The sequence below is a fragment of the Plecotus auritus genome (assembly GCF_963455305.1).
Source record: "Plecotus auritus genome assembly, chromosome: 3".
NCBI classification, from domain to species: Eukaryota; Metazoa; Chordata; class Mammalia; order Chiroptera; family Vespertilionidae; genus Plecotus; species Plecotus auritus.
The window spans coordinates 66,624,084-66,648,642 of record NC_137772.1 but is presented as its reverse complement, the minus strand read 5'-3'; the positions used below and the strand labels follow the sequence as shown (position 1 = coordinate 66,648,642).

General features: G+C 42.8%; 2 protein-coding genes across 2 annotated transcripts in view; one reads left to right on the top strand and one right to left on the bottom strand.

Moving 5' to 3' along the window:
- Positions 1-8,156, bottom strand: part of MZT1 (mitotic spindle organizing protein 1) — a 28,471-nt gene extending 20,315 nt beyond the window's left edge. The window contains exon 1 of the mRNA XM_080662747.1: positions 7,856-8,156. Coding sequence (XP_080518873.1) covers positions 7,856-7,931 — 76 coding nt within the window. The 5' untranslated portion in view covers positions 7,932-8,156. The remainder of the gene's footprint in view (positions 1-7,855) is intronic.
- The window catches only part of BORA (BORA aurora kinase A activator), a 35,643-nt gene continuing 19,102 nt past the window's right edge, over positions 8,019-24,559 (top strand). Inside the window, exons 1-5 of the mRNA XM_080662743.1 lie at positions 8,019-8,338; positions 9,246-9,411; positions 11,409-11,515; positions 14,583-14,628; positions 22,362-22,443. Of these exons, the coding sequence (XP_080518869.1) occupies positions 9,262-9,411; positions 11,409-11,515; positions 14,583-14,628; positions 22,362-22,443 (385 nt within the window). The 5' untranslated portion in view covers positions 8,019-8,338; positions 9,246-9,261. The remainder of the gene's footprint in view (positions 8,339-9,245; positions 9,412-11,408; positions 11,516-14,582; positions 14,629-22,361; positions 22,444-24,559) is intronic.

Below are 24,559 nucleotides of genomic sequence, written 5' to 3'. Positions count from 1 at the left end.
TTAACACTAATGTTAAGGATGATGTTGGTTTCATATAGCTATCCTTTAGTGTGTTATAAATGTACTATTTTCTTTTGCTAAGACTTTAAAATCATAAAAAAAGGTTGATATTATCAATACCTTTCCATCAGCCATTCAAATGAGCAGGTGGATTTTCTTCTTTGACTTAGTGAGGTAATACATTATATTGACAAACCATATTCATAGCTGAAGAACACCGAGCTTGGAAAAACCCTAGTTTTACAATAAGTAGGTTAGCAAGCCTGCTCTTTATCTGGAGGTAGATGTTATCTCATCCCTCACTGCTACTCACTGTAAACACCAACCTGAGAAACTGGAGGAAAGAGGAGCCAGGGTTTTGTATTCTTGGCATACAGAGCAAGAATGTGTAGGTATGCTCAAGGCTCTGGAAGACTGCATCTCCCAATAGTGTCACTGCATGACTTCTGAGGATAGGTTTAAAAATGCAACAGAGCTTCCTCCTTGCTCTCTCTTGAGACGCTCTCCCTGGGAACCCAGCCTCCAAGTGTGAGAAAACCCACATGTTCCAGACAACAGCTCTGTTGACAGCCCAGCTACCAGTCTACATCAACTAGTAATCATGTGAGTAAGGAAGCACTGAGATGACTCCAGACTCAGTACTATCCAACTGCAATGAATGAGACACCCTCAGTGCAACTATCTACATCAGCGGTCGCCAACCTTTCGGACCTTACGACCACTAGTGGTCCACAGACCACCGGTTGGTGACCGCTGCTCCAAAGGTTACCTTAAACCAGTGGTTGCCAACCTTTTGGACCTCACGGACCACCAGTGGTCCACAAACCACTGGTTGGCAACCACTGATCTAGATGAGCCTGGTTAACAGCCAGAACCGTTAAGAGATAACTAATTTTTATTGTTTTATGCCATAAGTTTGGAGTGGTTTTGGAGCAACAGATAATCAGAACACATATTCTGACCATATTCCAACTCTCCAACATCATCATCACCATTGTCATTAACTGTTCCTGATAAATTCTCCTCTCTCTCCAGCTTTTCTTCATGGTAGGTCCTTATATAAAGTAGGGGCCCAGTGCACGAATTTGTGCACCTTGAAAGGAACTGTGGGCTGCGAGGCTGCAATGGGCACAGGAGCAGGTCTCAGTTCCTCCTGCTGCGACCTGTGGTTCCCTGTCTGCCGGCAGCCCTGCTACCGCCACTGCTGCTCCCATGTGCTGCCCACACCGGCCCCGATTGCACCCACTGACGGCGCAGTGATTGGAGCCAGCACCAGCAGTGGGTGTGAGTGGCAGCTGCTGTCCCGATTGCCCCTCAGGAGCAGGGGGAGGTGGAGAAGTCCTCAGGGGCGATCGGGGCCGGCAGCCGCCACTTGCACCTACTGACGGCGTCAAGTGATGGGGGCTGGCGCCAGGCGCCAGCAGCAGGTGCGAGCGGGACTGGTGCCAGCAGCAGGTGCAAGCACCTGGAGGGACTGTGGTGCGCGGGAGCAAAGAATTTTCAGTAACCACCAGAGGCTCACACTGATTACAGTGACTGGAGTGCCGCCTTGGTCTGGCGCCCCCGTTCACCTGCTCCACCATCCCACCACGGCCTACGCCTGCCATGTTCCGTGCTCTGCCGCCTGCTGCCAATGCCTGCCATGTTCCGCATGTGCCCCCTGGTGGTCAGTGCATGTCATAGCGACCAGTTTTTCAGTTATTCCGCCATTCGGTCTATTTGCATATTAGCCTTTTATTATATAGGATGCTATACTTATTCCCAACTTCATACCTTCTTTGTTTGTGCTTTTCACGTCTGCCTTTTCTCTTCCCACCATATAATTCTACTTCAGTATCTCCATTTCTTTCTTTAAGCTTTCTTTTACAATTCACATGGATCTTTACTTCCTAACTTTACAAACTGTCTGTAATTACTAAGTATTTTTGTAGTGTTCACGTGTAACTAGTACCTATATATATTGTGTCTACCATGCTACTGCTGAAAATGTAGTTGTAAACAACACGGCTATGGTCCCAGTTCTCATGAACATTATACTCTAAGACAGTGGTCGGCAAATATCAACAGTACAACAATTAAAATTTCTTTGAGAGACAAATTTTTTAAACTTAAACTTCTTCTAACACCACTTCTTCAAAATAGACTCGCCCAGGCCGTGGTATTTTGTGGAAGAGCCACACTCAAGGGGCCAAAGAGCCGCATGTGGCTCACAAGCCACAGTTTGCTGACCACGGGTCTAAGAGAATAGACAGGTATTAAAATAGCTGCTTCCAGTTATGATAAGGAAAATACCATACTTCCAAAATAAGTTACAAGGGTATTTTACCTAGTTTTGAAGGACACATGTTTGAGGAAAAAGACTTGTTTGAGGAAGTGACAAGTTTTAAAAGGGTAAACAGAAATGCACTTAACTAATGCAAAGGCAAAAGGAAGGCAAAGACTAGGGACAAAGAAACAGCTTGCAATGGGGAGAATTTGATAAATTTAAAATGATGAGAAAGGCTCATGCAAATGCAATGTAATTAAAGGAGATAAATAGCTATAAAATATGAGACAAGGCAGACATGAAAATCTACTAAGGCCCAATTGAAGATTTTAGAACTTTGGGAAGCTATTAGAAATTATAAAATGGGAGCGTGACAAGATCAGATTTCCATTTTTAAAAGACTTTTTGCTGCATAATACTGAGAAAGAGTCTAGCTAAGTTACTGCAATTTTGGTGGAAAACAAAAGACAAAAACCTTTGCTAAGGTGTCTTTATCAAAGTCCTTTCATTTCACAATAATATTACAAATATTTATAGCTGAGTTCTACAATCCTTGTAAACCACTAACAGCCATTAAAAATTAAATCTCTTTTTCTGATCCTGGCTCTGATTTAGTATAAGGTCTATTACATAAGATCATCTACTCTCACTCTTAAATGCTCAATATTCTCTTCCTACATTCCCCTTTTAAGTGTCAGGCTCTTTGAGCTACTCTCTCTCCTATGTACTCAGTTGCCCTACACTGTTGGTGGGAATGTACAACACTATGAAAACAGTGTGGAGTTTCCTCAAAAAATTAAAAATGGAACTGTCATTTGACCCAGTGATCCTACTTCTAGGAATATATCCTAAGAAGCCAGAAACACAAATCAGAAAGAATGTATGTACCCTTACGTTCACAGCAGCACTTCACAATAGCTAAGATCTAGAAACAGCCCATCAGTAGATAAATGAATTAAAAAACTATAGTATCTATATATATAAAAGTCTAAGGCACCGGCCAACTGTCCAACAGTTATGACGCGCAATGACCACCAGGGGCAGATGCTCAATGCAGGTGCTGCCGAGCGACAGCAATTTTGCAGAGTGCCCTCTCGCACTACGGGACCCCTGGGGGGATGTCGGACTGCCGGTGTTGGCCCGATCTCCATAGGCCAGGCCGAGGGAAGCGACTTGCCAGAGTGACCCCGCTCACTCCACAAACGCCCTTCGAGCCCTGGTGCCACCCCAGCTGCGGCCGGCCGGGGTGGGACCGCAGGAGGTTGGGTCCAGGGCGTGTCCAGCCTGTCTCGCCCAATCCTGCCCCACTGGCCACCTTTTAATTAATTTCCTTTCAATGTGCACAAATCTGTGCACTTATCCTTTAGTCCAGTGGTCGGCAAACTCATTAGTCAACAGAGCCACATATCAACAGTACGACAACTGAAATTTCTTTTGAGAGCCAAATTTTTTAAACTTAAACTTCTTCTAATGCCACTTCTTCAAAATAGACTCGCCCAGGCCGTGGTATTTTGTGGAAGAGCCACACTCAAGGGGCCAAAGAGCCGCATGTGGCTCACGAGCCGCAGTTTGCTGACCACTGCTCTAGTCAATATATATAAAAGCCAAAGCGACCATTACAACTAAATGACCAGAATGACCGGTCCCTCTGATGTGCACTGACCACCAGGGAGCAGATGCTCAGGAGCTGCCCCCTGGTGGTCAGTGTGCTCCCACACAGGAGTGCCGCTCAGCCAGAAGCCAGGCTCATGGCTGGCGAGCGTAGCTGGAGAGGCAGAGCCTCTCCCGCCTCCGTGGCAGCACTACCAGGCGGCGGCGACAGGCGCAGCGGGGCCAGGATGCGCCTGGCCCTGGCTGGGGTTCCTCCCCAGCTGCCTGACGCCCCAGCACTGTGACATCCTGCAGCCTGCAGGGATTGGGCCAAAACTCAACAGTCCAACATCCCCCCAAGGGGTCCCAGATTGAGAGGGCACAGGCCAGGCTAAGGAACCCCACCTATGCACAAATCCGTGCACTGGGCCTCTAGTGTTTACATAATGGAATACTATGCAGCTGTAAAAAAGGATTTCTTACCCTTTGAGACAGCATGGGGACTTGGAGAGTATTATGCTAAGTGAAATAAGCCAGTCAGAGAAAGACAAGTATCACATGATCTCATTATACGTGGAATCCAATGAACAATATAAACCGATGAACAACAGAAAGATTCAGAGGGAAGTGGGGGGCGGGGTTAACTAATGAATTTATATGCATATATGCATAGCCCAAGGACAGAAAATAGTGTGGAGAAGGCCTGGGGTAGGGATGGGAGCAGGGGGAAGGTGGTCCCTGGGGAGAGGGGGAAGGGGACTTCTGTAATACTTTCAACAATAAAGATAGATTAAAAAAATTAAATCACTGTTAGCTAATACTGATGGGAGGAAAGGAGTAAGACAATGAGGAGAACTACTACATCTTGAAGGAGGGTAGTCAGATTCCAAAAGTTTTGACCACTTCAGTTTGGCTCTCATGGATAGATTTAAATACAAGTGAAATCCCATATTACCAGAATTACAAATAATAATGATGTTTGAGTAAGTCAGCCCAGCCTCTCGGGCAAACTAATTTTATTTCTGAAAATGTGAGCAGAAGAAAGTAAGATTATAAAATGACTGCATTTAGGACTTTTTCAGTTCATTGTATGGTCAATTATTTTCAGTATAAGTATCATTATGCTTTCCTTTGTACCTGTGCACAAATCCGTGCACTGGGCCTCTAGATAGCATGGAAAATATCTATGGAACATACATGGACCACAATAATTCAACTTCACATATTTTGGAACTGACTGTCTTAGACCCAATTATGGCACGATATCAGGGATTTTATGTAAGTTTAAAGTTCTAATGGATAAGACAGTATCTGTCACTTTTTTAAAAAAAAACATTAAAATACATTGGTATTGATTATTTTAGAGAGAGAAACAGAAAAAGATAGGTAGAAACATCTATGAGAGACAAACATCAATTGGCTGCCTCCTGCATGCCCCACACTGAGGATCTACCAGAAACCGGGGTATATGCCCTGCCTGGGAATGGAACCAGTGACCTCTTGGATAATAGGTCCATGCTCAACCACTGAGGCACACCGGCTGGGCAGTGTCTGTCACATTTAACAAACGTTGATCCACTGCCAACCTGGGACCTTTTGGTTTGTGGACAAACCATGAATAGAGAGAGGAGCAATATTCTCTAATCCACCCCTTCTCTCCTCCAATTTTTTTTAAAATCTGGTCTTTCTTCATTTTTTCATGTTCTTCCATTCTCTATAATCTTAATTTCACACAAAGTTCTCCCAGTAAAAATCCTGATGTAAACAATACAAACTATCCGTTCTCATTTCTACATAAGTAGTTCCCCCACAGATAAAATGCGAGTATTGTATTCAAATGGGATCCTATGGCCATATAGTTAAGGAACCTAAACACAGCTAAAATAAAAAAATTCACTAGAAGTGAGGCTTCATTCTCTCCAACCTGTTCAAAAAACCACATTGGCTTCCAAGCAAAGATATTATGATGTCAGATACATGAAGTTTCTATGTACATAAATCCACTTACAAAATAAAACAAATAAGCTGTGACACATCAATAAGGATGGGAAAATAGGATGAATATGGTGTTAAGAAAAAAATTCTACTTTTCAGAAAAACAGAAAGGCAGATATTTTGTAAATAAAATCTTAGATGAAAAGGCTCTAATAATATAGATAATTCTTTGAAAAGGAAAGCAGCAGCTGATGCAGAAAAAGCCAGAAGTCTTATTGCAAGTCCCATAAGGAGATGTCTTAGGAAGTGGTAACCACAGTGAAGGAGCCAGAGATGTGGCATGCAGGCTGACACTGCTTAGTAATAATTCCATGAGATTATGTTTTCAGAGAAGTGAGTATCCCCTGGAAAATTCAAAAAGCAATGTTTAACATCCATCAAACATTCTTATTGGTGAGAAGCGAATAATATGGAGACAAAGACGTTTCCAAGTGGGATGACATCTTCTAATATACAAAAATAATACAGAATCAGGACACTTATCACTGTAAGTCAATAAATACAGCAACAAATAAAGAGAATAAAATATGATTATAGCAACAGATGCCAAAAATCATTTGAGTAAATAATACTAATGAAATTTTTAAGGGAAAAATCCTAATAGAAGAGTAATATGCAAATTAACCATCACTCCACTACACCCACAAGCCACGCCCACCAGCCAATCAGGAACAAGTATGCAAATTAACCCCAACCAAGATGGCGAGCAGGAGGCTTGGGTTTCCCCAGCAATGGAGGAAGCCAAGCTTTCCGCACACCCTGGCGGGCCCAGGCCTCTGCTCAAGGCCACAAAGTTTCAATTATAGAAGATAAATAAATCCCAGATACCAGGGCCTCCGCTTGGGTCGCCCGGGGGGGGCGGGGGGGGTGGCTGGCCTGCAAACCACCACAGGCCCCTCACCCAGGCCGCCCCATGCCCCAAGGGAACCCCAACCCTGATCCAGGACACCCTTCAGGGCAAACCAGCTGGCCCCCACCCATGCACCAGGCCTCTATCCTATCTAATAAAAGAGTAACATGCAAATTGACCATCACTCCAACACACAAGATGGCTGCCCCCATGTGGTCAAAGATCCTGCCCCCATGTGGACACAAGATGGCCACCACAAGATGGCCGGCAGAGGTGGGAAGTTGGGGGCAACCGGGCCTGCAGGGGAGGGCAGTTAGGGGGCAAACAGGCTGGCAGGGGAGCAGTTAGGCATCAATCAGGCTGGCAGGGGAGTGGTTAGGGGGTGATCAGGGTGGCAGGCAGGCAGGCCGACAGGCGAGCAGTTGGGAGCCAGCAGTCCTGGATTGTGAGAGGGATGTCAGACAGTCGGACATCCCTCAAAGGGTCCCAGATTGGAGAGGGTGCAGGGTGGGCTGAGGGACAACCCGCCCCCTTTCCCCCTGTGCAAGAATTTCGTGCACAGGGCCTCTAGCAACAGAAATAAAAGCTAAAAAAAAAAAAATACAGTACCTTTCAACGATCACCTTTACCTGGTTATCTTAAATATTCCCGTTATAACCCTAGGAGGTAACCTCATTTTACAGAAAAAAAGAAGCAGGCTCAAAGGTAGCCTGTCCAAGCTCACCACCAGAGGTAGGAAGCGGTGTGGCTTTAACCCGGGTGGGACGCGGAAAAGACGATTGACGTGAGCGCGGCGCGCGAAGCTGGCGCGCGAGGAAAAGGACCCGAGGACCCGCCGCGGGAGGGGGCGTGGTGCGCGGGGTGAGCGCGGGCAGGTCGGTGGCGCACAGGGTCCCGCGCGGTAGGATCCCCGCGCGTCGCACTGACGTAGGGGCCCGAAACGCCGTGCCAGGCGACCAACTACGCCCTGGCGAAGACAGCTCTCCAAAGATGGGGCCATCAGCCCAGCGGCCCAGGCGGGGTCCTGGGGAGGATCTTCAAGGATGCTGTAGGGCGCAGGAAGTGGATCTAAAGGCCTCCTGGGCTCACCCCCGCCTGGGGGCGTGGGCTTTGGGAAACGGAAGCGAGGTAAAGGGGCTGAAACGGGCACTCACCGTCCATGGTTTCCCTCACCGCATTCAGATTCGCCGTCGCCGCCGCCGCGGCCCCGGTGCCGCTACTACTCGCCATGGCGGAGGCCGAGGGAGGCGGGGGAAGGGTCTGACCCGGAAGTGGAGCACCTTCCTTTCTGCTGGGCAATCGCACCGCGCGTCCCCCGCTCCCGCCGGCGGCTCCGCCCCCGCGCCCGTCGTTTGCGAGAGGCTGGGTAGATTTGAATTTGGAGCGTCGTTACTCAGCGCGGAATGTGGAGCGTGGAGTTGCCATTCGAATTTACTACGCCGCCTCGACGCGATTGGCTGGTTCGCGGACAGCGGCGCGACGCGATTGGCCTATCGCCCACAAGCCCCGTGCCTGGTTGGCCTGTGACAGCGCGGAAGCGGGGAGTTAAAGAGTCTGTGCCTGTTGTGGGAGCAGGCTTGGCCCTCGGGAACTCTGGAGTCGCCTTTGGGGGGCTTCCTTTTTACACACTCCATTAGGTATGTTCTTTGTAGTTCCTGGCTTTTCTCCTTTCTCGAATTGGAGAGCTCACTTTAGCCGGCTGCGGACCTGCCTGCCCGCTACCTCCAGGAAGAATGGAAGCAGCGCGGGGAGTAGGTACTGAATGGAGGGACACCAAGGAAGAATGATAGCGTGGCGCGGAGGTGACAGGTGTGAGTGTCCTCTGCACTTCACCCTGGGAAGCCAGCTGCGCTTCAACCTTCCAAGAAGTGGACTCTTCTTTTTCTCTCTTCGTAGCTCTCTTTGCCTGAAGTAATGCAGTCTCGTCTTCTACCCTGGGGCTCTTAGCGAAAGGAGGGCGAGGAGACAACCAAAGGCAGTTAACTTCTGGTCTCTCATCAGTCATACTTCTTTGACGGGGCTAATTTGCCAGAAAGGCACACCTGCACAAGCTCTGTCGTCTCTTGCTTGCTGTAAATAATTATTGTTTCGTAACTGCAGCTTGATGGGGAATTGCTAAGGTATCCGAAAGATGTTCAGCGTGGTTAGAGACTTAATATAATGGTATAAGACCTCTTAATATAGGTGTAAGACTTCTAGTTGGAAGAAATTTTGTGCCTATTATATATAACACTTAGTTGCCTCGGTGAAAGCAGACCTGAACTCATTCACATTTGGTTAACTGTTACTTAGATGCCATTTAAATTCTCTGAGCTTAATTCCATAAAATGATATCACTAATACCCTACTTCTCTGGTTTTCAAGGTTATTGGGAGGATCACTTGAGAAAATGTATGTGATGCTTTTTTGGTAAACTATATAAACTAGCTCCAACAGCGTCAGATTTTCAGTTAATTTTGAGAACTGTTGAATACATTTTAATTATCAAATGAACGTCTATGGAACTTTGTAGTTCTATTGTATGTACTTCTGCTTTCTTTTTAGTTTTCTTCTCTGTGCTATGGGAGATGTCAAAGAACCAAAAATGCAAATAACACCGGAAACTCCAGGAAGGATTCCTATTTTAAATCCTTTTGAAAGTCCTGGTGATTATTGTAATCTCCATGAACAAACTGTCTCCAGTCCTGTTTTTAAATCAACAAAATTACCAGTAAGTTATTCTTAACTAGTGTTCACAAATAATTTTATTTATTTATTTTAAAATACATCTTTATTGATTTCAGAGAGGAAGGAAGAGGGGGAGAGAGATAGAAACATCGATGATGAGAGAGAATCATTGATCTGCTGCATGCCCCACACTGGGGATGGAGCCCAAAACCTGGGCATGTGCCCATGACCGGAATGGAACCCCGGACCTTTCAGTCTGCAGTCTGATGCTCTATCCACTGAGCCAAACCCTGCTAGGGCTACAAATAATTTTAAAAAAAATATCTTTCTTTACAAAGTAAGGGGAAATTTACCATGGAGCATATATTACTTGGAATGTACTTTTTAAATTGTAACATTCATTATAATCTAGTGTTTGAGCTAAAAATAACTTAGCTAGGAGTTTTTAAAGTTACCATTTCTCTCTCTTTTTTAAAATAAATGACATATTAGCTTTTGTGCTATCTATAGTTGGTGATATATAAATATAGATACCATATTTGAGAAGAAGCTGTGTCATCTAATTATCCACTCTCCTTTATTCAGCAAACATTATTTGAAGGCTGCTATGTGTCAGATACAGTGCTAGGCATAGAGATTACACAGCAAACAAGTCGGGGTCATTAGACACAAATTCCAAAGGAAATATACTCTAATGCAGGGGTCAGCAAACTTTTTCCTACAAACAGTAAATATTTTAGGCTTTGCTGATCATCTGGTTATTGTAACAACTACTCACCTGTGCCTTGTATCACAAAAGTGGTCATAGGCAATATATAAACGTATAAACAATAAAGCTTTATTTATGGGCACTGAAACTTGAATTTCATGTAATTTCCATGAAATACTAATATTCTTTGGGATTTTTGTCAACCATTTCATAGCTTGCAGATTGTATTATGGGATAGGCACAACTAAAGTAGCAACTTCAAAAGAATATATGTGCTGACTATGGTTAAGCACAAGGGTGATATGGAAGGGAACGTGCTCTTCTGGGGATTAGGGAATGCTTAATCACTTTAGCTTATTTTACTGTTAACCGGCTATCCTGGAGAATTTCTTTTGAAGTCTGATCTTCAAATATAGTAAATTATCTAGAAAACTGCAAATTGTGTGGCTGTTTATGCTACTTGTTCATATCAGCTTGAAGCAGGTATGCAGAGGGAAGTTTTATTTATACAGTGTATATTGATTCATTACTCTGACCTCATTTTAATTGAATCATTAATTATTAGTTATCTGTTAGTCTTAATAAAAATAATGGAATGACTGCAACTTCATCCTAAAAGCCAGAATGTATGGTATCTTAGGTTTTTAAGCCTGAATTTGTCAAAAATATATTTTGAATTACAGTTTAGGCCCTAGCTAGGTAGCTCAGTTGGTTACAGCATCATCCCAATATGCTAATGTTGCGGGTTCAAGCCCCAGTCAGGGCACATACAAGAATCAACCAATGAATAAGTGTTTGGTTTATTTAGATAGTTGGATATAGAAAGAAGCACGGGTTATCATTCATAATTATTTTATGGCTCAACCATTTAATGAGCTTTTACAGGCACTTCTATGGTTAGGACTTTAATTTCAGTTCATTTTTATTGAAAGTAAAGACCTTAGGTAACTAAGAGATTTTTACTTTTATTTGGACATCACTGGTGAGTGCTAATTGTACATTTTCTATACCTTTAATATTCTACTATGAATTTCCTATTATTATGTAATTTTAAAAATCACCCAGAGGGAAGATTTGATAGTTTTAAAAGAGAGAGAGTCAAGTCAATATTTAGTGTGATTTGATTACCACTTGTCATTTAATTTAGTGATAAAATCAAATTTAAAAATATGAGGTGATGGAAAAAATAAATTGAAAATAAATAAATACTTATAAAGTGTAAGATATTTTTTATACTATAACCATTCTCATTTTTGAAGTTGACATTGGTTAGCACTTTGATGCATTACTTTAGTTTGCTTTTATTCATAATCTCATTTTCTTTTATTAAGACTCCAGGGAAATTTAGATGGTCTATTGATCAACTAGCTGTAATAAATCCTGTAGAAATAGACCCAGAAGACATTCATCGTCAAGCTTTGTATTTAAGTCATTCTCGGTAAGTTTTCCCTTCTTACACTGAAGTGTAATAACATACTCTCTCATGAAGAGAGAAAGAAATTCCAAAGTTGAATATTTTTATATGGAAAAATTGTGGTACATATTATATTATCTAAATGAAGAGTGAGTTCAAAGAACTACATCCAGAATGATTCTCCTTAAAACAGTTCCAAATGTAGGTAGGGTCCTTTTCTTTTAGAGGTAAACTTCTCTCTCTGCCACTTATGGGACAACTCTGCCTCCTCGGCACCTGGAAGAGGGAAGGGCATTTCTACATGATTGTGGTTTTTGCCATTGAATTGTTGCTTTGTTTTTTTGGTGGTGTAGGGTAAAGCACATTGCTGTTTCATTGCCACATGCATTTAGAGAAGCCTTACCAAGTTAAGACACATTGACTGGATTGGAAGAATATCTTTTAGCAACAGAGAGCTTTTATAGACATTATCCAACTTTGACATAGGATATTTGGGGATCTGAATTATATTGTCTTGAATTCAAGCTAGTAATCAGAGAAGCCTTAACTTCTTTGTTGATGTATTGTGTAGGTTTCCAAGCATTAGGGTTCCTCTGACTTGAGATGCTTAATTGTGCCTCATGTAATGAGAACATGCACTTTGGTGGAACAGACCTATTTTTTTATTACAAACTAGAGGCCCGGTGCACGAATTTGTGCACAGGTGGGGCCCACCAGCCTGCCTTGATGAGGCCCCAACGGGCCAGGCCAGTGGTGGGGAGGGGCCGCGGGCAGTTAGCCGGCCGGCTCCGCCCCCGATTGGGGTGTTGGGGGCTGATCGGGGCTCGTATCAACCTGGTTGGCTGCCTCAGTGCGTGTCATAGTCACTGGTCATTCTGGTTGTTCCTCCATTCCAGTTGCTGGGCTTTTATATCTATAGATTGAAATGATCTGTAATTACAAATGACAGATAACAGTTTCATTAAGAGTTAGAGAGACTGTTGTCAGTTTCATAGTCTAATTTTTTTTATTTGAAAAATTTGAATACTAGTATGACTAGCTTTTAATTTTTGGTCCTAAGATTCATGTGTTGTTAGTCCAAAATAATAGGTAATTCTTTCTCCATTAAAATTCACTCACTCAAAGATGTACACATATTGAGATGCTCTTGCAAATATATTTCTTGGCTTGGTAACTTGACCATTCATTCTTAATTAATTATGTCCATCTAAAGTGTTGTAGAAAGGAATAGAATGGGGAATGAGCATAAAAGAATTTTAACTTAAATCTAAATACCTTTGAAAGAGGTGAAAAGACTAATTAAAGGCAAGTGATTCACAAATAAGACTAATTTTTTATTTCACACAAACTGTATGCTTATTTTGCCTCTTCTCTTTATATATGCATGGAAAATATATACATGGAACATGTATACATGGAAAAGTGTAATCTGTCAAGAGATATTTATTGAGCACTGAGGCACTGCGAGGAACACTGAAGAAGTATAGTATATTATTCCTGCCCTCTAGAGTTAACAATACTGTTAACCAAAGTTGTGACACAACATTTCTATACTAACTAATTAATGATGCATTGTGTGGGTAGGTTTATGAATCTTGGTGTATATCAGTAGATATAGAATAGGAGTAAAGAATGAGAAAACACCCTAATTTTAATTTAAACTTACTAATGTAATTCCATGAATGGTTTATGGCTCCCAACACATTTAGTGAGTATACTTTTAAAACAGGCTGATTCATTCTTAGCAATGACTTTCAGTGTCTCTTTCTGTCTAATTCAAGTTCCCTAATGCAGTGCTTCACACCCTTTTCATGCCTTGCTACACATAAAAAATAACTGTAAGGCATACTGGTGTAAACAAATGAGTCTGTCCATACAGAAGGTAAACAGTCCTGAACTCTTCCAAGAATCCATTCAGGGCATATCTGTAATTTATATGCATCATGCCAGTGTTCTGTAATATACGTACACATAATGTCAGGATACTGTACCCTCTATGACTTGTTACAGCCTTCCTTGATCTGGCCCTACAATATTTAGCCAAACTGATATTCTGCTTCCAGCAGTTACCTGAATATTTCAGGTCCTTAAAGTCCCTCTAATGAAACAGCAAAAGGTTTCTGAAAGCTATGCTAGATCAGGGCTTACTAATACTATATGCTATTATGTACTGTCATTTTGACCTGGTTATGTTCATGATGGGATTGAGTTATCCTCAATATGGCTGTTGTTCAAGCTGGGATATGAGGATTATCATTGAAGTCTTTCTCATAACTCCTTTATTAAAAAATCCACTTGGTTTTATTTTCTAAAATGTATACATTATTATATAAGCTTTGTTAAGCCACAAACATATAAATATGAAAAAAAATTTGAGAGATAAAAGTGACTTACTAATTTATTGATGGAAAGCAAATATTCTTTCCTAGAACAGATTAAAGAAGTGGTCCTACAAGGCTAACTGCTGAGTCCTTTGGCAAGTATATGCCTTGTGCTTGAGACCCGACATTTTTTATTATATCTCAGCTGATAAATTTGTGTTACTGTAATTGCATATTGTATTAAAGTGAAAAAAATCATTTGGACAAAATTTTTTGTTGATATTTTATTTCATTTTTAATATTTTTGCCTATTCAGCTGTCTAAGGGTGATAGTTTCTATTTCAGAATAAGAGTTGATTCTAAAATTATGACTATGATAAACTTGCTATAATTGAAGAAAATGAGTTTGGACAATTTTTATATTTCTATGGAATGAAATACTTAATATGTTCTGATTGAAAGATAAAGTTTATTCAACTTCCATTATGTTGTTAATAACAACTTTTGTAAAGTATTATCAATATAAGCCTCTTAAAAGAAAATGTTCAAACTGTTAATGAAATAGAGGGAGTTAACCCTAACAGTGCAATGCTGAATATATAAATAATATCATTAACTAAATGTGATATGATTCCAATTTTTTTAAAAAATGAGCTTAACATTTGCCAATTTTCAAGAGAAAGAAGTTATTTATTTTAAAGGTTATTATTTTAAATGTTCAATCAGCTAAAGTAATGGCCTGGTTATTTTTCTTCTTTATCTTTGTATAGAATAGATAAAGATGTGGAAGACAAAAGACAAAAAGCCATTGAAGAGGTAACTTAAAACTGTTACTGATCATTAAAGCAATTAAGCATCAATTTCCCATGCATGTCACCTCTTTTAGGAAGACTTCCTTCAAATCCTTTACTGTCCTAGTGGCATACCAACCTGCCCATCCCCAGCTGTATTAGTGCCCCTCTATTCTCCCCTAAAACCAATGTTTTTCAGCTATTTCAACACCTCATACTTACCTATGCTATTGTGATGGTTGATTTAGTGCTTTCATCCGCTAGAATGAATTCTATTTTGCCTTAGATTGTGGTTCATTCATCTTTTCTTTCTCAGAGTATAGCACAGTTTGTGCCTTCCTTGTGCCTTCAGAATATTGAGTAGCACAAACTTCTGTTTCAAGTTGGAGTTTATATAGAGGAAGTTTTAGGCCGTGAAAATCTAGATTGGCATTGGTTTTATCTTTTGTTGTTGTTAATACTTGGATTTTTTTTTTTAATATATTTTATTGATTTTTTACAGAGAGGAAGGGAGAGGGATAGTTAGAAACATCCATGAGAGAGAAACATCGATCAGCTGCCTCCTACACGCCCCCCACTGGGGATGTGCCCGCAACCAAGGTACATGCCCTTGACCAGAATCGAACCCGGGACCCTTCAGTCTGCAGGCCGACGCTCTATCCACTGAGCCAAACCGGTCAGGGCAATACTTGGATTTTTAAGGCAATATATTTAATGAAGTAAAATGTCTTGCTGATAAGTAGAAAAGGTGTTTTACTAATAGAGTATTTTAAAATAAAAATAATGAGTTTTTCACTTGTGCTTGTTTGCTAAACTTTTAGAGTGCAAGTAAGGGCTATTTATCTAGTTATTTCCTCAAAGTCTTTATATTATGGCAACATCTCTTATTTTTCCTTTTCCCCTTGTTAGCCTCCTCTACCCACTTGTATTCCTTGGCTATACTTGGCTCTTCTGTACCCTAGAAAACTTCAGCTATGGTCTGTTCAGAGATCAGGCCCCTCCTGCATTTATTTTTGCAGTGTCAGTGTTGTCATCTTGTATTTCAGATATAGCCTGTAATTAAAAAACTAGAGGCCCAGTGCACAAAATTCGTGCATGGGGGGGTATCCCTCAGCCCAGCCTGCACCCTCTCCAATCTGGGACCCCTTGAGGGATGTCCGACCGCCTGTTGGACATCCCTCTCACAATCCAGGACTGCTGGCTCCCAACCGCTCGCCTGCCTCTGCCTGATTGCCCCTAACCACTTCTGCCTGCCAGCCTGATCACCCCCTAACCACTCCCCTGCCAGCCTGATTGACACCTAACTTCTCCCTGTTCGGCCCGATTGCCCCTAACTGCCCTCCCCTGCCAGTCTGGTTGCCACTAACTGTCCTCCCCTGCAGGCCTGGTCCCCTGCAACTGCCCTCCCCTGCAGGCCTGGTCTCCCCCAACTGCCTTCCTCTGACAGCCCGGTCACCCCTAACTGCCCTCCCTGCTGGCCTGATCGCCCACAACTGCCCTCCCCTACAGGCCTGGTCCCCCCGCCAACTGCCCTCCTCTGCTGGCCTGGTCACTCCTAACTGCCCTCCCTGCTGGCCTGATCACCCACAACTGCCCTCCCCTGCAGGCCTGGTTCCCCCTAACTGCCCTACCCTGCAGGCCTGGTCTCCCCCAACTGCCCTCCCCTGCTGACCTGGTCCCCCCACAACTGCCCTCCTCTGCCAGCCTGGTCACCCCCAACTGCCCTCCTCTGCTGGCCTGGTCACCCCTAACTGCCAACAACTGCCCTCCCCTGCAGGCCATCATGTGACGGCCATCTTGTGTCCACATGGGGGCAGCCATCTTTGACCACATGGGGGCGGCCATCTTGTGTCTTGGAGTGATGGTCAATTTGCATATTACTCTTTTATTAGATAGGAGTAGTAGCCCTGTGCATGAATCCGTACACTAGTAGCTCTCTGCAGGGTCTGGCCGCTCTGCACCCACTGCCCAGAGGCTCTCCGCAGCCCACAGGCCCATGCATGGCCAGGCGCAGAATGCTTGCCTTGTCACCGGTGCAATGACACAAGCGTTCCTCCTCACCCCCAGCCACTCCGTGCCTGCTGCCCAGAGGCTCACTGCGTCTGGGGTGGAACACTTGCTTCGTCACCACGGCGATGAAGCAAGCATTCCACCAGGCTGCTCACGCTGCCTGCTCTCAGTGGCTGCCCCCCCACCCCGGGGACTGGGGGACTCCGGCGGGGCTGAAAGGACTGGGCACCGCCATCTTGTGTCTATGGGTGCTGCCATCTTTGTGATGGAGTAATGGTTAATTTGCATATTACCCTTTTATTAGATAGGATAATTGCACATGCTTTACTCCAAAAAATATCTATTTTGTAATCTACCTAGTAATTCAAAATTTTCATTCTGATCCAATCCCTTGATTCCTCCCCAGTTGAATATTCTCAGATTCTTTCCCATTTCCCAACATTTTGGAAAATAAGCATTCTTTTTAGAACCCTCAACTTTAAAAGGAAATTCATCAGAAGACTTAAGAAAATAAAGTCATAGTAAAGATTGGGTCAATGTATCAAACAGCTTAAATTTTTTCATATATATATATATATATATATATATATATATATATATATATATCATATTTGAAATAGAATAAATACACACATATTGTAAAAAAAATAAAGTTCAGACTGCAAATAAAAAATACCAGATGAAAACCAGGTTTTCATCCCACCTCCTAAAAAGTAACTACTGGAACATTTATACTTACACATTAATTTTAGTATGCAATAGATTGTAGTCTTTAAGTATTTTACACATATAGGATCATCCTTATATTTTTTTGCATCTTTTCTTAATAATTTTTATTAGCGACTAGAGGCCCAATGCACGAAGATTCGTGTAAGAATGGGCCATCCTTCCCCTGGCTGCCGGCACTGCCTTTGCTCCGACCTGGAACCACTTTCTGCCTTTGCTCTGGCCGGGAGCCGCCTTTCCGCCTTTCCACGCTGCCCAGAGGCCCCCAGCCGCTCATTGCCTACGTATGCAAATTAACCCGCCATCTTTGTTGGGTTAATTTGCACACTCACTCCTGATTGGCTGGTAGGCATCACGAAGGTACAGTCAATTTGCTTCTTTCTCTTTTCTTAATGTAGATTTTTTGATTATCAGCATATACCAATTTTTAGTAATACCATAGTATTCCATTGTATGAATGTATCATAACATAACCCAGCCTCTATTGATATTTATTTAGGTTGTGTTCAGTGTTTTTTCTATCATAAATAATGCTTCAGTGAACACCCTTGTCCTATCTAATAAAAGAGTAATATGCAAATTAACTACCACTCTGCTACACCCACAAGCCATGCCCACAAGCCACACCCACCAGCCAATCAGGAGCGAGTATGCAAATTAACCTAACCAAGATGGCTGCGGCCATGGAGAGAGCAGGAGACTTGGGTTTTTCCAGCAATGGAGGAAGCCAAGCTTTCCACTTGGCTTCCTTGCTACTCCACTCAAGGCTACAAAGTTTCAATTATAGAAGATAGATAAATCCCAACAAAAATGGCGGCAGCCACGGAGCTGGAGAGAGCAGGAGGCTAGGGTTGCCCCTGGCAATGGAGGAAGCCAAGCTTTCTGCACACCCTGGCGGGCCCAGGCCTCCGCTTAAGGCTACAAAGTTTCAATTATAGAAGATAAATAAGTCCCAGCAAAAATGGCTGTGGCCACAGAGCTGGAGAGAGCAGGAGGCTTGGCTCCGCTCAAGACTACAAAGTTTCAATTATAGAAGATAAATAAACCCCAGATACCAGGGCCACTGCTTGGGTTGCTACGGGGCGTGGCCGGCCTGCAAACCACCTCAGGCCCCTCGCCCAGGCTGCCCCACACCCCAAGGGAACCGCCACCCTGATCTGGGACACCCTTCAGGGCAAACCAGCTGGCCCCCACCCATGCACCAGGCCTCTATCCTATCTAGTAAAAGAGTAATATGCAAATTGACTGTCACTCCAACACACAAGATGGCTGCCCCCATTTGGACACAAGATGGCCGCCACAAGATGGCCAGCAGGGGAGGGCAGTTGGGAGGGACCAGGCCTGCAAGAGGGCAGTTGTGGGCGATCAAGCCTGCAGGGGAGGGCAGTTAGGGGTTACCAGGCCGGCAGAGGAGGGAAGTTGGAGGCGACCGGGCCTGCAGGGAAGGGCAGTTGGCGGGGATCAGCCCTGCAGGGGAGAGCAGTTGGGGGGGACCAGGCCTGTGGGGAAGGGCAGTTAGGGGCAAACAGGCTGGCAGGGGAGCAGTTAGGCATCAATCAGGCTGTCAGGGGAGTGGTTAGGGGGTGATCAGGCTGGCAGGCAGAAGCGGTTAGGGGCAATCAGGAAGGTAGGCAGGCAAGCAGTTGGGAACCAGCAGTCCTGGATTGTGAGAGGGATGTCTGACTGCCCGTTTAGGCCCGATCCTACTGGGGTCACAGATTGGAGAGGGTGTAGGCTGGGCTGAAGGACACCCTTCCTCCCCATGCACAAATTTCGTGTACCGGGCCTCTAGTATATATATATATATATTTGTGTAGTTGAAATGGACTTTCTAAATCAAAGGCTTTTGAGTTTTCGCTTTCAGTATATTTTGCCGTCTTGCCCTCCAAAAAGGTTGTACCAATTTTCATTCCAACTATATTATGATACTTTCTGTTTTCTTGTATCTGCAATAGTGGTTATTACCAACCTTTTAATTTGTGCTACTCTTATAACTTTAAAATTTTGTCTTGTTATTTGGATTTGTATGTCTTTTATTTTGAGTGGACTTATGCATTGCTTCATAATTTTGGGGGTCCTTTATTTTTTTTTTCTTCTGGGAATTAACTATATCATAATCTCTGCCCATTCTCCCCCCACTCCCCTTTACATCTTTTGCTCATGCATTATAGGTAGTTTAGCAAACTTGGCCTTTTTTATAGGTATAGCAAAATACAAAGAGTTGCTGCAGAAACAGAGAAAAAGGAATACAGTATTAGGCTTAATTTAATTTCTTGAATGGCAAAGGAAAGACATATATCCAAATACTCTATCTCCATTTGATTATACTAGCCAGTGGAGTGCTGGTGTAACAACTGGCCATTTGGTTATGGGAAGAGTATGAGTTTTAGTGGTTGCTGCTATTATGATGTAAATGTTCCAACTGCGGCCAATTTTAAGTTACTGATGTTGTATCACTGAATGGGAAAAGAATTGCAATGATATACCATTATATGTAGGAGTTCCACCAGACAGATCAAAAAACATAACCTTGGACATAGATATTGGTAATATAGTAAAATAGCAAGTGATGATTTTGAGTATTTATTATCTTTACCTTTAACATAATTTATTTAATATAATTTATGAATTTATACCATTTTTAAAATTTGATAATATTTAATAACAATTTGATTTTCTTTTATTTTAGGGAAAAAAAACATGACAAACTCCTGAAATTAATAGCAAATATTACCATCCAGAGTTAGCCAATGACAAGGATATTAACATTGGTCCTGATTTCTTTTGTAATATTTAATATTTTTTAAATTAAATTTATTAGGGTGACAGCCTATCTAATAAAAGACTACTATGCAAATTGACCATCACTCCAACACACAAGATGGCTGCCCCCATGTGGTGAAAGATGGCTGCCCCCATGTGGACACAAGATGGCCAGCAGCAGAGGGCAGTTGGGAGGGACCAGGCCTGCAAGGAAGGGCAGTTGGGGGGGACCCAGGCCTGCAGGGGAGAGCAGTTGGGGAGGACCAGTTCTGCAGAGGAGAGCAGTTGGGGAGGACCAGGTCTGCAGGGGAGGGCAGTTAGGGGTGACCAGGCCAGCAGGGGAGGGCAGTTATGGGCAATCAGCCTGGCAGGGGAGCAGTTAGGCATCAATCAGGCTGTCAGGGGAATGGTTACAGGGTGATCAGGCTGGCAGGCAGAAGCCGTTAAGGGCAATCAGGAAGGCAAGCAGGCGAGCAGTTGAGAGCCAGCAGTCCTGGATTGTGAGAGGGATGTGTGACTGCCCGTTTAGGCCCGATCCTACCGAGATAGGGCTTAAACGGGCAGTTGAACATCCCTCGAGGGGTCCCAGATTGGAGAGGGTGCAGGGTGGGCTGAGGGACACACACCCCCGTGCATGAATTTCATGCACTGGGCCTCTAGTTGGTTAATAAGATCACATAGGTTTCAAGTGTACATTTCTATAACTCAGGTTTGCTTGCAGCTTATTTTATTTTTAATATTAACTTTGCCAAAATTCCTGAAAATTTAATAATTAGATTTTGAGAGCCAGTAGATACTAGCTCCAGCACACCACTCATACTGGCTTACTTGTATATGACTATCTCCATTTATTCCTTCCTCTTCTTATCCTCACTTTTGTAAACATTCTCCACCAAAAACAGTTGTGGAAGAAATTAAAAATATTTTTTCTATATTTAATACTTAAGCTTAATATGCAAGTTTCAAATTTAAGTGGTTGATTTACAGTAATAAGATTTTTTTTTATTATACTTTAAATTTCTTCCATTTCACCTTTGGTCATTTGTGCTTTTAAATCTTAATTTTTTAAATTATAACTATTAAGTCAGTATGTAATATTTTTTATGATTGTTTGAAAACTGGAGGCCTGGTGCATGAAATTTGTGCACGGGGGGGGGGTGTGTCCCTCAGCCCACCCTGCACCCTCTCCAATCTGGGACCCCTTGAGGGATGTCCAACTGCCCGGTAGGATCGGGCCTAAATGGGCAGACGGACATCCCTCTTACAATCTAGGACTGCTGGCTCCCAACTACTCGCCTGCCTGCCTTCCTGATTGCCCCTAACTGTTTCTGCCTGCCAGCCTGATCACCCCCTAACCACTCCCCTGACAGCCTGATTGATGCCTAAGTGCTCCCCTGCCAGCCTGTTTGCCCCCAACTTCCCTCCTCTGCCGGCCTGGTCACCCCCAACTGCCCTCCCTTGCAGGCCTGGTCCCTCCCAGCTGGCCTGATCGCCCACAACTGCCCTCCCTTGCAGACCCGGTCCCTCCCAACTGCCCTCCCCTGCTCAACATCTTGTGGCAGCCATCTTGTGTCCACATGGGGGCAGCCATCTTGTGTGTTGGAGTGATGGTCAATTTGCATATTACTCTTTTATTAGATAGGATAGAGGCCTGGTGCACGGGTGGGGGCTGGCTGGTTTGCCCTGAAGGGTGTCCCAGATCAGGGTGGGGGCTCCCTTGGGGCTTGGGGCAGCCTGGGTGAGGAGCCTGTGGTGATTTGCAGGCCAGCCATGGCCCCCAGCGACCCAAGCAGTGGCCCTGGTATCTGGGATTTATTTATCTTCTATAATTGAAACTTTGTAGCCTTTAGCGGAGGCCAGGGCAGGCCAGAAAGCTTGGCTTCCTCCATCGCCGGGGGCAACCCAAGCCTCCTGCTCTCTCCATTTCTGTGGCTGCTGCCATTTTTTGGTGATTTATTTATCTTCTATAATTGAAATTTTGTAGCCTTGAGTGGAGTCCAGGGCCAGCCAGGGTGTGTGGGAAGCTTGTCTTCCTCCATTGCCAGGGAAACCCAAGCCTCCTGCTCGCTCTGTGGCTGCAGCCATCTTGGTTGGGTTAATTTGCATACTTGCTCCTGATTGGCTGGTGGGCGTGGCTTTTGGTTGTAGCAGAGGTAGGGTCAATTTGCATATTGCTCTTTTATTAGATAGGATAACATGGGGACCTTTTTATATTTTGGGGGGAATTTATGTCTAATTATATGACTTTTATCCTACTAGTTTTTCACTAAGGATGTTATTGTGCCCTCTCCTTGGACTGATCATGAAGGGAAACAGCTTTCAGAATATCATTCCAGTAAATGTGAGTGTACTAAAAATCATATGAATAAAAAGCATAAAATTATAAAAATCAGTGAATGTAAAACAAAATATAGTGAAGTGCTAGTTTACCTGCCTTGGTAAGGAACTTGCTATAAATTAAATTTCTGAGGATTTAACTACTTAAGGGTTAGAATTCAAAATTTGACTGAAATTCACTGAATTTGGTTTTTTTGGCCATTGTATTCTGAATTTAACTTTTTCTCATGACCATTGTGAAAATCAGTTATATAATGATGGTCATAGATGATCCACAGATGCAGAAATAGTTGGTGTTGAATATAGAGATAGTGAGTCCCTCCAGAGCATAGAGTAGATTTTGTATCTTCATCTGGAGTAGGTTTACTTGAAGCTTATTTTAAAAGAATGGGACTTCCCACAAATTGGCAGTTAGAAAATAGTCATGGGGGATGTAAAGTACAGCATAGGGAATATAGTCAACAATATTGTAATAACTGTGTGTTGTATCAGGGGGTACTAGACTTATCAGGGGGATCACTTTGTAAGCTGTATAAATGTCTAACCACTGTGCTGTGCACCTGAAACTAATATACTAATAATATTGAATGTCAACTGTAATTGAAAAATAAAAAAAGAATGTGATTTCCCAAATTCAGTTTTCCTCAGCTGTGATGAAAATCCAGTGTGTGCCATATCCACCTTGGGTGTTTCAGGTCTCATGCTTGGGACTTAGGGGCAAAGGGAACTGATGTGAACTAGAAGCTTCTGCTGCCTGGGTACTGGGAATAGTTAAATTCTGTGTCTGGACGCAGAAGCCTCATGTCTTCCAGCATCCATGGAACGTTGACACGTTAACTTGTGCAAGTAGGGTACAATCTCAGCCCTTTCACAGTTCTTGACATGGTAGCCCCTAGCCAAATGTGGCTTTTTAAAATTAAATACATTTAAATTAAAAATTTAGATTCCTAGTCACATTATTCACATTTCATGTTTAAAGTGTTTGGTTTGTAGCCTAAAGACCAAGGACATAATAGGATTTCCATGGAGTGCCTTGTTCACATGTGCCTTATAGAAGGTCACACAGCCTACAGTAAAGAAGGCATTTGAATCTAGGATTTTACTTTTTACCCATTCTGATAATATTTAATCAGAGGCTTTAACTTATTCACCCATCCCACCCACTTACTCATTCACCCATTTATTTAGGTTTGTTATTTTACTGGGCTTTATTCTGTTACTATATTTTAAGTTTTCTGAGGTTTTTTTGTTCGTTTTTTTGGTCTCCTTGCTTTTTACTTTTGCTTATATTAGTCATTTTTATCATTAAATATTTTAGTTTTTTTTTACCTGGTGATTTTCAGATTATGAAACTTTATATTTAGTAATTAACTTTTAATTTTTTTAAAATTATTTGCAGCCGTATTTTTTACTTCTACTGTGAAAAAAACTGAGCATGGTTTTATTTATCAAATTTTAGGTTTTGTCAAGATGATCTAACATTTTAATTCAGACAATTTATCTAAACCCATTGTTCAGAAACATTAGGCAACAGAGGATCTGTTTGAGGATGACTAACACACATCCCAACCGTTTAAGATTGACATCATGGAGAGCAACCACATTTTCCTTAAAAAGTATTACTTGGTGCCTCCTTATTTGCTATATAGTAATAATCCGTCAAGTTTTATCCTTGTGCTCCCTCAAAATTAAAAAAAGATAAACATAACAAAAATACCAAAGTATGTACTTATATATGCAGACATTTATTTTTTAAATGTGAAATAGAAGTTTCCATAGCCCTGTCCAGGTAGCTCAGTTGGTTGGAGCATCATCCCACTACACCAAGATTGCGGCTTCAATCTCCAGTCAGGGCACATACATAAATCAGCCAAGAACGCGTAAGTGGTGAAATAACAAAGTGATGTTTCTCTCCTCTTTTTTTCTCTCTCTCTCTCTGAAAAATCAATAAGTCAAAAAAAAAATTTTTTTATTGATTATGTAGAAAGAGGAAGGGAGAGGGAGACATAGAAACATCCATGAGCAAGTCATTGATTGGCTGCCTCCTGCATGCCCCCCACCAGGGATCGTGCCTTGACCCGAAATCAAACCAGTGACCTCTTGGTGCATGGGATGATACT